This window comes from Achroia grisella, unplaced genomic scaffold, assembly GCF_030625045.1.
Source record: "Achroia grisella isolate CSIRO2021 unplaced genomic scaffold, CSIRO_AGI_Agris_v1 utg157, whole genome shotgun sequence".
Taxonomy (NCBI): Eukaryota; Metazoa; Arthropoda; class Insecta; order Lepidoptera; family Pyralidae; genus Achroia; species Achroia grisella.
The window spans coordinates 2,286,339-2,302,342 of NW_026712653.1; the positions used below are offsets into that span (position 1 = coordinate 2,286,339).

General features: G+C 31.7%; 1 protein-coding gene across 1 annotated transcript in view; it reads right to left on the reverse strand.

Annotated features, from left to right (window-relative positions):
• LOC131841035 (integrin alpha-8) overlaps positions 1–11,158 on the reverse strand; it is a 164,557-nt gene extending 153,399 nt beyond the window's left edge. Inside the window, exon 1 of the mRNA XM_059189267.1 lies at positions 10,845–11,158. Coding sequence (XP_059045250.1) covers positions 10,845–10,999 — 155 coding nt within the window. The 5' untranslated portion in view covers positions 11,000–11,158. The remainder of the gene's footprint in view (positions 1–10,844) is intronic.
• Between the last annotated feature and the right edge of the window lie 4,846 nt (positions 11,159–16,004).

A 16,004-nucleotide genomic window follows, 5' to 3' on the forward strand; every position in this document is an offset into this window, starting at 1 on the left:
ATATTCATGAACACTACCCATACTACCCATATCACGTTATCATATAACACCCGTGATAGCGCTCATGCGTTATCATTCCAGAGCAATGAGCAATAATTTGTAATGCCTGTATATATATATATATATATATATATATATACATACATATCCTGTAACTTTAATTATACAATATAATAAATAATATATAAATATACTCCATATTTATACATTATATATATATATATATATATATATATATATATATATATATACTTTTATAATCATGCCTTTTATCCTGTAACTAGACAGTCTATTCTGCAGCCTACAACCGAAACAGCTTACAAAGTAGAATCCACGCAGATGACTTTCTACAGTCCCCCCCCCTTGTAAAATAACAATAAATTATTTACCTCTTTCATACCCCATTCGTTTATGTATCAAATTCATTAAATAATTTTAAAAATATGTTCAATCTTCCATAAACAACAGCTACCTGTGTACTACAGAACATTTTTCTAACGATATTGCAACAAAAAAAATAGAGCACACGAAAATAACTACGTTTCCGTTGATACAGTTAAATCGTTACGAAATATTTAGCATGCCCTTTTTTGAAACTGAGGGATCGCTGATTTAAAATATATTTATAAAATAAAAATGCAATGTTTCGATAATGTTTCTTAATTTGAATTTTGTTTTTTTTTCAGCTTTCTTTTTTATTATGTTTTGCAGAAATGGCAATACACATATTTGTAGGCTGCCAGTTACAATTTAGTTTTTATATGGAATTATACACCCTTTGACACAATCACATCGACATTTTCAAATTAAAAAAAATTTAAAGGTCACATCTCATCGTACTTATCAAGTTCAAAGTCATATCAGAATTGATAATAATTAATTTGACGAAACGAGCTGAGTGTACCAATTAGTGTAGTGTCCAATTAAATGACAGGCGTCAACGAATGTAAAACACATTGCAATTTTGGTCATACAAGTGTAACTTGTTTAAACATTTTAGCCACTTATATACGTTAGTTTTCTTTTATATTACTTCTTGACTCTACATGTTATAAAGTATTCTGTTAAATAACAGTTAATATGTAACAGTATTCATTTTATCGTTATTTTTCACCGTTCAAACCTAGATTTGAATTAGGTGAGATTTTAAAATATGTTATCAATACAAACAATCGTATGAATACAAATATATACACCATGCGAGGAATCAACCCTGTGACTAGCGGAAGGAAGGCGACGTATTCAACCGCTAGATTACGGAGACTTATTGTTAATTATTTACAATTTATAGACTTTAACATAGGTTCCATAAGAGTGTACTGTACTGTCTCACTCCGAAAGATTTAAAATTACTTACAAGCATGTACAATTTGGTAATAATGGTATAATTTCTCTTTCCAGAACAATTACACGTCTTAATTTCGACACCGGTAACACAATTGTTTACAGTGTAAAGTAAACTCAGACTGGTGAGGTCGTCTGCAGACGCCATATTGGAATGAGGTCATGGATTTTGCGCCTGCGCAGACGCATGTGAGGTCGTGGTTCTTCCACACATTAACTGTTTTTCGTTACTAACTGCGCTTAATAAAAAGATAATTATTAGTTTTGTTATTCAATTACCAGCTGACGCGTGCAATTACGTCTGCATTTCACTTACTTGACATACATCTTTCTATTTTGTCCAATTTACATAATATTTTTTTCAATTATCGTCTATCTGTTTTTCTGTAAAGTTTCATTAAAATTAGTTCAATAGTTTTTGCGTGAAAGAGTAACAAACATCAATCATCCATACTCACAAACTTTCGGGTTTATAATATTAGTAATATTGTTAAATGTAGTATTACAAAATGTTAATTTTATATATGATATATATAATATATAAAATAATTTAAAAAATCAAATGAAATAATTATTATCTTTTGTTTATAAATTTGAATGGAAAATTGATGCTCCACTGAATAGAAAGTGTAATATAAAAGATATTAATTATAAGTATATAAAAGATAATAATAATAGAAAGTGTAATATAAAAGATAGTAATTTGCATCTTTATACATGAATATGTATCTATCTCCTAGCGAAAAACTTAGGCCGCTTCACATAAACCCAGTTTTAGCAAAATAAAATTCATAGCTCATATTGGTCTTGATGTTATACAGCCTATAGTTTTCCTGGATAAGTGGCCACTTAACAATAAAATAAATTTCAAAATACTCGTAGTACCGCAGGTTACTCCCAACATTTGATGTTCTCTCAAATCTCCCCGGATGTTCTCTCAAACTGTAAGTCTTTATAATATTACTAGCTTTTGAGTGCGGCTTCGCTCGCATTAGTCATACGTCACGTCATAGTAGCTTTATGCATGCAAAGTCTCAGCCCGATCGGTTTAAAATTGACAAAGTTTCATACAAACTTTCTTCCCCTATTTTATCCCCTTGGGGGTAGAATTAATCAAAATCCTTTCTTACCGGATGCCTACGTCATAACATCTACCTGCATGCCAAATTTCAGCCCGTTCCGTCCAGTGGTTTGGGCTGTGCGTTGATAGATAACTATGTCAGTCACCTTTGAGTTGTATATATTTATATTATAGATAATTGTACTTTAAAAACATACAATTACGGCGTAAGAATAATGTGTCATTTTCTTTTATATCTATATTATGTCACTTGAAATGGTAATATTTTTATAATGAATAATATATGTCATCATTACATAGTATAAAACAAAGTCGCTGTCGCTGTCTGTCCGTCCCTATGTATGCTTAAATTTTTAAAACTATGCAACGGATTTTGAATCGGTTTTTTTAATAGATAGAATGATTCAAGTCGAAGGTTTATATGTAATACATGGGCGAAGCCGGGGCGAGTAGGTAGTATTATATAAATTTTAACATCCGCCAAATGCATTACACAGAATTCAAGTTAAAAGATGAATTGTCTGATATCGGACCGCAGTGGTTTGATGTCGCCGCTTCCTTGAATGCCCACAACGGTTCACTGTCCCTGTAAGTGGTCCGCGTCCACAGATCACCATCTAAACTGATCTAAATCTAAATTAATTCACTTTTTATATACCCGACACCATTGTTACACAAGCAAAAATAATTTGTAAGTCGCAAACTTTGTTAAAAGGTTTTTTTTATTAGCTATTTAAGGATTTTACTTTCCTATTAGCTGTGTGTGCGCTGTAAAGCGCGTTCTCTACCAGTCAACCATAAGGCAAAATGAGAAATTAGTAAGCGTGTTGAGAAAACTCTTTTGATATTAATATATTTAAAAGTTTTTTCTTTATTCTATAATCAAAAATATAAAACAAAAATTATATCATGTCACCTTCTCTATCTACCATAACATTAAAATACAATTTTCAGTCATTAATAGTTTTATTACATATTTATACAACAAAGCGCATCTTAGTTTACAAACATACCTACGTGGTAACTTTTCGTCGTAATATCTTGTATAGTATTCAAATTCAAATTCCAAATATCTTTATTCACGTAGGCCTATTATAGACTCTTATGATATGTCAAATATACCGTCAGTTCGGAATGATTTCGAGTATATTCGCACTACATATGTTTGTCTTGTTAGTCATCTCTACGAATGTTATCCTTGAAATGAAATGGAGTAGTGACACATTATACACTGACTCCGTCAAAACAGTGTCCAACCGCAGTTTCCTACAATTAGGTAACTAATATAATATATAATACTACAATTACTACACTATCTGTGTATGCAAAGCTAGAAGCTTAAATTTTTTTTTATGCTGTTAATTAATAAATATAATGTTCAAAGTTATTAAAATCTTAAGTAAAATAAAATAGGGATAGAAAATTTGTGTGCATATTCGATAGTTTAAATTTAGGCATATATACGCTAAGAAGGGATAGGTATATAAAAATTTCAAATGTTCGATATTTTAAATTTAAGCATATCTACGCTAAAATCTTGAAATATTATTTTTCTCGTCTTTGTATGCATAATTATTAAGCGGGCAATAATTGTAGTTGTATATTATAAAACGAGCAATTATTCATACTATTGTATTACTTGTACTTGCGACACCGATTTTCTACGTTCGGTCTCATCTCTGACTCATATAACCTAGATTACAGCTTAATGGCAATACAGTTATTAATGTAATATTATTAATAATTATATGGTGTCAATTGTTAGATAAATAATCTAATTTAATACGTGTATGATGTAGAGGAAAAAATTGTTATTTCTTTGTTTTATTTTTTACTTGCTACTCGTCCCGGCTTCGGATTATACATATAAACCTTCCTCTTGAATCACTCTATTGCCAGAAACAGCATTAAAATTCGTTGCGCAGTTTAAAAGATACAAGCGGAAACGATTTCATTTTATGCTATGTAAAGATACGTAACATCTATATACTAGAAAATGTAAAAAGTAAATATTATACAAGATTTTATAAAAAAAAAATATTTCTTCATACGACGTTGAATTTTTAAGCCTGGCAACACTGACCCCGTGTGAAGCGGGGATAGGTCTTTAGCAACATTAATAATTACAAATAGAAGTATGCCGACTACTTGATCATGTCATATCGCTGGCGGACGCGGGGTTATCATGAGACATGCATCTCCGCGACGCATGCGCGCGACAGTGCGTTTGATCTCACTGACGCATGCTTTTTTAATGTTCCTGTCATGTTTTCAATGATAACATTGTAACTAGCTACTCGCCCCGGCTTCGCACGAGTGTACATGTATTATATATAAACCTTCCTCTTAAATCACTCTATCTATAAAAAAAAACCGCTTCAAAATCCGTTGCGTAGTTTTAAAGATTTAAGCATACATAGGGACGGACGGATAGCGACAGCGACTTTGTTTTATACTATGTAATGATGATATACATGCTAAAGTCTATCAAGGGGAGAGGAATCATCGTAATGTGGATTAATAACACCAGTCCTAACAATGTACCATGTCAAGTTGACCTCCACGCTGTGCCCTCTGAAAAATATCGTGGTAAATTCCTGGTGAATTTGCCACAATGGACTAACTGACCTGAACTGACCTCGTGCTCATCTTATATAATATCCTCTACTGGTACCCTGTAAACCGTTAATGTTAACGAGTTTTTTTGCACCATTTAATTGTCATTAATAAAGAGAATTGCTCAAAAACAATATTAGTATGAGGATGTTTTTTATATTGTTTGTAATTCAAATTGAAATAGGTCTTATTTAAATTATTAACCGGGTCTTAACACGAATAATTTCATGGCAAATAAAGGTATTTACCTCTCTCAAATAGGTCTATTACAGACTCTTATGATATGTCAAACCTACAGTCAGTTCGGAATGATTTCGAGATAAGAACGACTAACAAGAAACTCAAATCATATTCTTTTTAAATAAGTGTTGTACATGTTCTCAATCAATGTATATTTATTATATATTTAATAAACAATAAACTTAAATCCAAATTTGGGAGAACAAAGTGACCAGTGAGTAATCTAATTCAAACTGTGGGGTACGTGAATCATTTTTTCACAATTCACTCACTCACTATCTTGTTGCAATGATTCATGTAAACACGGTCAATGATATAATATATAACTAAGTCTAATTATTTATATCTGTCTGTAATGCAAATAGCACTCCCACGCAGTCTGAGCAAAAGGGAGGAACTCCCTACTACCTACTACATTAATGTAATATAATAATCGTTATATATAATTAACTGGCCTAAACTAAACTAAATGACGGCCTTGGTGGTCTAGCGGTTTAGCATACCGCCTTACTTCCGATGGTCACGGGTTCGATTCCTCGCATGGCAGAAACATTTGTATTCATGAGTATTTTTTTATTTAAACACTTTATTGCACCAGACAAAGAAAAGACAAAATCTATCATTTAGATATAGAAATTTTGATTTATTTGGAATTCTTTATATTGTTAACAGGGTCTTTATGTTACGGTAAATAAAGGGCCCTCTCTCGACATTTCGACTAGGGTGCACTAACCATGGTCACGAGCTAACTGGAGCTAAGTGCAGCACTTTTTTTCTACTACCGTCACTAGATTGTCCAACAAAAGATTGTGACAACACTCACAATATTCGTTGTATTTTATATGAGTATTTTTTTTATTATTGGGTATTTTTACTTTTGTCTGGAAATATTACGATTTATTTGATATAAAATTTGATTGATTTATTATTAAGAATATAGGTACTATACAAAGTTGTCAACAATAAAAAAACTAATACATTTACCCCACAGAGCAAACCACAGAACATTTCAATAGATAGTCGAGACCAATAAGTAATCAATAAAATGAACACATTCGACCACAGCTGCACCACATTGATGTATTCCAAGTCATTACTTATCTTTACCATTAGTCCGTCTGAGGCCACTTGTTGGGCGAACCTTTACTAATGACACATACACTGACTAAAAAATACATTCACATAGAGTTTATTTGTAAGCGTAACCACCATAAATCAAGTGAGAAGCGACGTCGCACCCCACACAACAAAAATAGCCCCGTTCACGACTAAATTAAGTAAAAAAAAGTAAAAAAGGGCGCGCGGTCTGCGCGATCGCATGTGTCGAGCATGTGACGCGTCGGCCGTGTTTCCGGTTCCTAAAATGAAATTTTGCGGCGTTATTGTCTATGGGGTCGCCGGGTAGTGTCAGAGATAATAAACTATGGCGGGAGAGTACACAAAATTAACAATAGGATGTTATATGCAATAAATAATACTCATTCTTGATGGAAAGGAAAAATGTTTAAAAAGTAACTTGTAATGTGATTACGTGTACCACGTCGGGAGAGGCATAGGTACAGTATTAGACTACAAGGTGTCATGATGATGTTAATGATGACTACAGCTAGTTCCAAATAGACGGGTGAGATATGGCAGTTAAATAACAGTGTACAGCACCAAAATTCCCAGGAATGGCAACGTACGAGTGGTGCCATACCACAGTGAAATTACACGAATTAACGTTGAATTTCTCAGCCTGTTCTATACTATAACATGCATGTATTATACATTTATGGATGTAAAGGGAGGGGACGCCCTAAGAAAAGATGGATGGATTGTGTGAAAGATGATATGAATAAAAGAAGAGTATGTTTAGATATGACGACTGATAGAGAGCAGTGGAAGAGAATGACATACTGCGCCGACCCCAAATAATGGGATAAAGGCAAGGCAATGATGACCTTCCTCTTGAATCAATCGTTACGTAAATTAAAATATAAGCGAACAGACAGCGACGGGACTTTATTTTATACTATATATATATAAAGATGACATACATATATATATATTTACTATGCTTGTTCTATGTGTTTATAATTAAATATTTATATTATTAGTGTATGACACAAATACATTTACCAATAAAACCACAATATCATGCTATTCCCGAATAACCCCCCATATAAATTCATTATTGTGATATGAAATTCTATGCTTTTAATTGTTAATGGTGATTTCTGTATTAAATTATGTTAAACGCGTTTAATAAATACATGTTTACATTTTGTGCATGATAATAATAATCTGCGAAATACATTCCAACCCAAAACAAACTTATTTAGGTAACTAGCTTTTGCCTGCGGCTTCGCTCGCGTTAATTTATCCCCTTAGGGGTGGAATTTATCAAAATCCTTTCTTAGGGGATGCCTACGTCATAGTAGCTTTATGTATGCAAAGTATCAACCCAATCTATTTAAAATTGACAAAGTTTCATAGAAACTTTCATCCCCTATTTTATGCCCTTGGGGGTAGAATTAATCAAAATCCATTCTTAGCGGATGCCTACGTCATAACATCTACCTACATGCCAAATTTCAGCCCGATCCGTCCAATGATTTGGACTGTGCGTTGATAGACCACTACGTCAATCACCTTTGAGTTATATATATTTAGATACATATAAAACAATTTAGCAAGAGATGCATTAAATTCAATCAAAATTTAATTATTCAGTTACACTTATTTCAGTTGCACTTATTTATTCAGACTTTAGTTTGTCATTGATATCATATACTAATTTATTTTTACACTAGCTACCCGTTCGGCTTCGCACAGGTGTGCATGTATTATACATATAAACTTTCCTCTTGAATCACTTTATCAATTTCTAAACACTGCATTAAAATCCTTTGCGTAGTTTAAAAGATCTAAGCGACCAGACAGCGGAATCGACTTCATTATATACTATGTACGAATTAGTAAAAAGAAAGCGACTCGGATTACACAACACGTACACTATTTAATTACTATTTAATGAGTTGCTGTTAAGAATTACTAGCGACAAAAATGTAAATAGATAATGACCGGTTCAATGTTTATTTTTATGCAAGATCAGAGGTTAAACTCGCACAGATACCCATATTAGGTAAGTGAACTTATAATTCGACTTTGTCTGCGTAGAATTATAACCTTCGAGTAACTTATTTCTTTAGACTTTTGTTAACCATCATTAGTTCTCTATCTAACATCCTCTTAGATAATAAAAAAAAAATTTACATTCCATCGTAGATTATCTAACTTGGTAACATTAAGGAATGAGGGATTGTTGATAAACTTTGATAATGAACCACATTGCTGGCACTGTACTATGACAGGTTGACCTCCACGCAGTTTCTCCTGGACACCATCGTGATAAATTCCTGGTGAATTGGCCAAGATTGCTAACTGATCTGACCACATACTCGTATTATGCTCTATTGCTAGCAATGTAATATGTCAGGTCAACCTCCAAGAGGTCCCCTTTATAAGGAATCATGGTTGAAGTTATCATGATAGGCTAACTAACCTGACTTCATCCAACCCTATATAGTACTAACGCAGGCGGGCACACCATTATTATAAATTAGAAAAAACAAAATTAATCAATATAAATCATAATAAGTAACATAGTATTTCAAGGATTGCGTTCACCACAATATCAAAAGTTGATAATGCCTCTGTCTATACCAACTAAAATTACAAATGTGAAGATATGAATGGTATATTAAGGTTTCTTAAGGGTCAGCAACGCGCACGTCACACCCCTGGTGTTTCAGGCGTCCACAGGCTACGGTCACCATTTACCATCAGATAGGGGGCCGTTCAAGTATTACGTAAGCACTATAGGGGGGCGGGGGGTCTTTTCTTTGCTTATTTTGGATGACATGGGGGTGGGGGAGTCTGTATGATGATTACGTCATCGGTCGTAATTTACTTTTTTACACGAATGGCAACCGTCACATTGTCTTTGCTAAAAAAACAATACATTAATTGAGAAATGTTTACGTAAGCATGGGGGGAGGGGTAAGAGCTTTGCTTACTTTTGCTGACAACGGGGGATGAGGGGTAAATAATTGTGATAAATCTGCTTACGTAATACTTGAACAGCCCCTAGGCCGTATGCTTGTTTGCCACCATCGTAGTATAAAAAAAAATAGTTATTATTCACCATATTAATCGGTATTGAGTCAATTCAATCAATTCGTTGTAATATGCTAAAAATCACACACGCTTCCTAAAGTGATGAGATCATGCTTTTTACAATCACTCAGTCAATAGTCAGCAGTAAGCAGTCATATGAGACGTCTGGCTCGAAATATTAACAGTGAAATAGGAGCTCTTACATATATTTTTATAGCATGTAAAATGTTTGCCTGTCTTGTGTTTATAATTACAAGTGTTACTCAAATAACTATTTATTTATGTCAACTTTGCTAAAAGAGCAACACGCAAGTTTCTTGCTCATTCCTATTGTGATGAGCCTGTGTTCCGAAGGAGTGGTAGTTTCAAGAAGATATCTATATAGATATAGATCTATTCAACACTTTATATAATACTAGCTACTCGTCCCGGCTTCGCACGGGTGATTCTTTATGTTCGGCATATTGTTTGTAAATTTTGATGTTTATTTTATTCAGTCGTTATAGTAATTATGTAATTTCTTTTTATGTAGTAATCAAGTTCAGTAATTATTTTTATAAATAATACTTACTCTTTATGCTGAACTCGAAAGGAATATTTTAAATCATTCAAATGTACAATAACATAAGGTCGATGTCCCATATCTTTGTAGGTATTCTAAATATTATGATTAAAAGTTATTACGATTAAATGTCACTGTATTATTTGCATAGCTACATATTATATAGTGATATAATAATATATTCGACTGCAAGTAGCTAACATAATTAATTTATTTAAAAAAAATGTGTCTATATAGGTACATTCGTATATCAGTAGTCTAGCTTCTACCTTAGTCTAATAGTATACCTAACACAGGCTCAGCCTAGCTTGGGACTAGATGGCACTATGTGAATTGTCCTACATTATATTTATTATTACTATATTTATTTTAATTATATAAATTTTATACAGTAAGCAGTTTTTTTATTTTAGTTTTAACTAGCACCGGCTTTGCCCGGAGTATTACATTTTTTTTAATTTCTTAGCTTGAATAATAGTTTAGGTACTATAGATATATAAAGGTTCCTCTTCAATCATCTATCTTTTTTCAGCAATATTGTGTAATTTAAATGATCTAAGCATACAGACAGCGGTGGCGATTTTTTTTAATACTATATAAAGATTTGCAATAATATTGAACCATCTGTATGTAAATTCTACTCGATAAATTCTCTAACATTAAATATATACAAACTTAATAAAGAACAAACAAACAATTCTTGGTATTTGATGCATATAAGTTAATCTGTGGTCGCTACATGCATTAACGTCTTAATTAGTCTTTAATGATGATTTAATTACAGTAAAAAAATACATAAACAAGTAAACTCTGTTAAAAACTTATATATTATTTACTTACGTTTTTCGATCTCCTTCCATATGAGATTGGACAGTGAATCCAAACATAGACCTCTGATCGCCGGTGAAAACTACCCTCGATGGTATATCAACATTAAACCCTAGGACACTAGCGCAAGCGCACACAAATACACATAAAAACAGCTCCATCGTCATAGACACACTGCACAGATTAAAAAAAAAATACGACACTTATATTTATGAATGATTCCACATAGTTCGTTCGGATGAAATTACGTGTTCGAGTTCGTAGTTGAACGAAAGCTTAACATAGGTCTGACACAGACCGTAGTCGCTGGTACACTGACGCGACGGAGGTCTAGAGTCGCGGACTCGGCCGAAACGCCTTGACTGTGGATGAAGTAATCGCAGAAAATAGTTGTAAAAGAAAATCTGCTTGCGTTTCATGTTTTCCTAGTACTATGACTTGTTTGATACTGAAACTTGAATGACGCATAGTACTACTATTGTAGGTCAGTTATATCTAATGACTTACAAGTCTGATTTATCGTTTACCTGTAAATGATCAGTCAGATAGACTATGTAATATTATGTTATCTGTGGATAGACGTACCAGTACAGAAATATATAATACACTAAATATGTGATATGATAAGATTCTAAATACTTTTATTTGCCATAAAATTATTCGTTAAGACTCGGTTAATAATTTAAATAATAAAGATTCTAAATTAATATCAATTAAATAACCTTTCTTATAATATTTTTATATATAATTATTTAATTATTATAATCTATGTAAAATTACTATAATTAATAAAAGTTAAATATTTACTCCCTAACACTGAATATTATTAATAATATCCTTATCTATGTTTATTTTCGCATACCTCGTCCTTAATATTATATAATAATAGTAATTATTTAAAACAACATTTCTTTAAAAGAACAACAGGCAAGTTCCTTGTCATTCTCGTCGTGACGAGTCAGTGTTCCAAATATGCGGTAGAATAAAAAAAAATATGACTATTAAAAAATTGTATTAAGTTTATTTAAATAATGATTATTTATAAAATAATACCAAAATAAATTAGATACTTTTACAAAAACATAATGTGTAACATTATAAATATGAAAAATATGTATTACATATAAAAAAAATATTTATTAAATTAGTAATATAAAAGATAAATTTGTTGTTATACAAATAGAATAGATATGGGATAAAATAAAAAACCACAACAGTTTCAATATGATATATATTCACCACTTGGTTTACATTTTTTTATATATTAATATCTATAAAAATAATGGCTGTGTATAAAAATTTCGCTTACAATAAAAGATAGTGTAATAAACTTAAATTAATTGTATCGATAACTATTATAAACTCTATTGTATTATATATATGATACAAATTTGATCAAAACATTTTAATTTAGATGTGCATGTGACATCGACCGATAAACTAACTTCAGAACTTAATTAATAAATATTTTATACAAGTATAAAATATAAGCAATAAATATTTTTTACATATAGTAAGTATCATAAAAAGTATAAATTAAGCATCGTATAAAAGAGCATAGTTGTGTAATACTTGGACTTATAGATCCCAAAGGTCGTTAGTTCAAATCTGCCTGGGACAAAAATATTGTGTAATTTATATCTCTTCTGTAATGGGAATATCGATAAAAACAAATGAATCCGAGAGATGATGTTAGGCTTGCTCACTATTTAAATACCATATAGCAAAATGGGGTCATGTCAACTGTAACGTTTACGAAGTAGGTAACAATTTACGATGCGTCTGACTACCCCGAATGTGATTAAAATTGTAAAGATATATTATTATATTTAAATTATACAATATATTTATTTATAAGAGTTACACAGCAGTCTTTCTTGAATAACAATTCCATTTGCAAAATATTATTATTATATCTATTTATTTATTTATTCGGCTTGTGTATCTGCTTGTAAATATATTTTTAATCTCATAGGAACGATTATAGTATTTTTAACATAGGTTATAAAATTACGGTAATTCACTATCATACATATGTTAATATTTTAGAATAATTACTATAACTTTTAACAGTTGCTCATTTTTAAATACTTGAGTAAGCATTTCAATTTGGTATATTCTAATCAATAGCTGTGAATATGAACAGAATTTCCAGATTTAGACCAGACACAGTAAAGTAGGATTTAGAAATACTTCGTTGAACGTGGGACACCTACATAACAGCGGCATAAAACTATGTTGCCAAGGCCGCGAACATACCGATGTACAAAGAAAAAAAGTTATTGTAAAAAATTTTTGACATCCCGCCAAAATTAGGACGTCCGCCCAAAATGGAGATCTGGCAATGCTGTTCCTGACACACAACTTAAGCTGGCTCAGAAGCCAGAACCAAAGCAAAATAAAACTATAAGCCCTATTATAACAATAAAGTGAATTATTATCATTTGTTCAATTATCCTCCACAATGACCCATATACAAAAGTAGTTATATAATTATATCCCCACACAATATATCCAGCATTTGAAAACAAATGTGAAATTTTGGTGTCAATTTATATTTTATACATATAATACTAGTAAATAATTAATTATCAATATGTAATTATTTACAATTATCCTATACATATATGATAACGTTAATGAAAAATTAAAAATAAATAAATGCATCCCATAATCTAATATATGAAAGCGTTTGTTCGTATTTTATGCACAACCTTATCATTCCATTGCAATAACTTAGTTATTTGACGGCTTCGATGTAGTGGTTTAGCACACCGCCTTACTTTCCCATGGACCCGGGTACGATTCCGCGCACGGTGCAAAGTATTGTATTCATGTCTATGATTGTTTGTATTAGTCTGGGTGTTTTTTATGTTTTTATAGTTGAAAACCAAAATGTTTTTAAGTATTTTTTTTTTAGTAGCTTAGTACGCATAACACAAGCTCTACGTAACCTGGGACTAGCTGGGCCTAAATGGTAAAGGTTTATTATAATTGTTACTTTTTGAGAATGAACTTACTTGCACTACTACTATATCATTATCACCCACTCATTACAAACTACACCCAGTGTTGGATTGACTGTAAATGGTCACTTTTAGGGACAAGTCCAGCTTTTTTCATATTGTCTCAAATTAATTTTTTTACTGTATTTAGAGTGCATTATAGAATATATATAACATTTTTAACTTATTTATTGCATTTGTTAAACCTATATTGGAAAGAATTTTATGATATTGCCGGCGATCGACAATGAATTGATTGATCGACGTGAACCGGCAACCAGTGAGTGGAATCTCATCTTAAAAATAGTATAAATGAGATCAGAGTAAACAAATCAATCAATACGAACGCATTTTGACAATAGGTTTTAATATGACAATTGTATGTCAATTGTACACCTCCTGTATACTATAATACCATTCAAGTATTATTTAATGGTATGGTAAATTGGGAGGGGATTATTGGTCACGGGAACACGTAGCCTATATATAGCAAAGTGTCATGTCAAGCTAACCTCTAGGTACTCCTGGTACCGTGGTCAATTCCTAGTGAATTCGCCATTTTGAACTCACCGACTTGACTAAATCGTAATCCTATCCTCCACTAGTGCCTCAGCGTATACCGTTAGCGAAGTTAGATGTACAATTACATTATCATGTATTAAAAAACCGGCAATAAATTAATATAATTGAAACAACAAAAAAAAATTACGTCTGTTTAAATTTAACCCCTCTCGTTTAGGAGACATTTCTAATTTATGAGATCAACAGTATCACAATATATCGGTATATGGTAGCTCGTAAACAATATATACCAAGACAAGTGTAGAATCACGAAACTGAACAATTTTAACTGAAAAACAAAGTGAAACCTGATATTATTATGAACTTGTCATATTAAACTTTAATAGCACTGCCTTTAGCATACTTTTTTAATATGTGTCTAGACGAAGGTGTTTTTCCTGATCAGTTGAAAATATCCAAAGTAATACCAGTACATAAAAAGAATTCAAAATTAGATCCGAATAACTATCGACCTATTTCTTTGCCACCATTGTTATCTAAAATTTTTGAAAAATTAATTAAAGAGCGACTATTGCAACATTTGATGAACAACAATATTATAAATAAGAGACAATTTGGATACCAAAGAAATATAGGAACGACTAATGCAATTAGTATAATGATAGACGACATATTGAGTAAATTAAATGTAAAGAAAAAAGTTGTAGGCCTCTTTCTGGATCTAACTTCGGTCTTTGATACTGTCGATCATGATCTCCTGTTAAGAAAATTAGAATTTTATGGCATAAAAGGACAAGAGTTAAAATTATTTAAGTCTTATCTGCAAAATCGACGACAATACGTAGAAATTAAGAATGTTGAAAATAATTGCGAAGTTACTTATTCATCTAAAATGACAACAGTAAAACGAGGCGTGCCACAAGGTTCAATTCTGGGACCTATTTTATTTGTTTTATTTATTAATGACTTAGCAGATTTCATCACACATTCTACTAATGATGCTAGTGTAGTTATGTTCGCAGATGACACAAATGCTATCGTTTCTGCTGAAAGTTTACATGAACTGACTGAGAAGACGAATCACTTACTTTCCATTTTCGATACTTGGTTTTCTGCGAATAATTTAATACTTAACATAGACAAAACACATGCATTGTTATTCAAAAGTACAGCGAAAGTTAAGGACACCATAGATATTGTTGTAAATGGTAGAAGAATTGATCTGGCTGAATCGGTCAGATTTTTGGGAGTTGAATTGGATGAATATTTGAACTGGAAACGTGAACTTAACTCAATGGAAAATAGTATCAGTTCTGCATGCTATGCACTTAGAAGTCTCAGAGATGACCTTACTGTTGATCAGTTGAAGACTGTTTATTATGCTCTAGTGGAATCAAAACTTAGATATAGTATAAAGTTCTGGGGCAATAGTTATAAATACAATATAAATAAGGCGTTTATATTACAAAAAAGAGCTATTAGGACTATTGTCCGTATACCACAAGTGCAATCCTGTAAGCAATATTTTAAAGAATACAGAATTTTGACTGTACCATGCTTATACATATTGGTGCTATTAACAGATTTTGTAAAAAGTATTGTTGGTAGTGAGACCAGGGAGAATCGAGACATAAGAGAAAATACT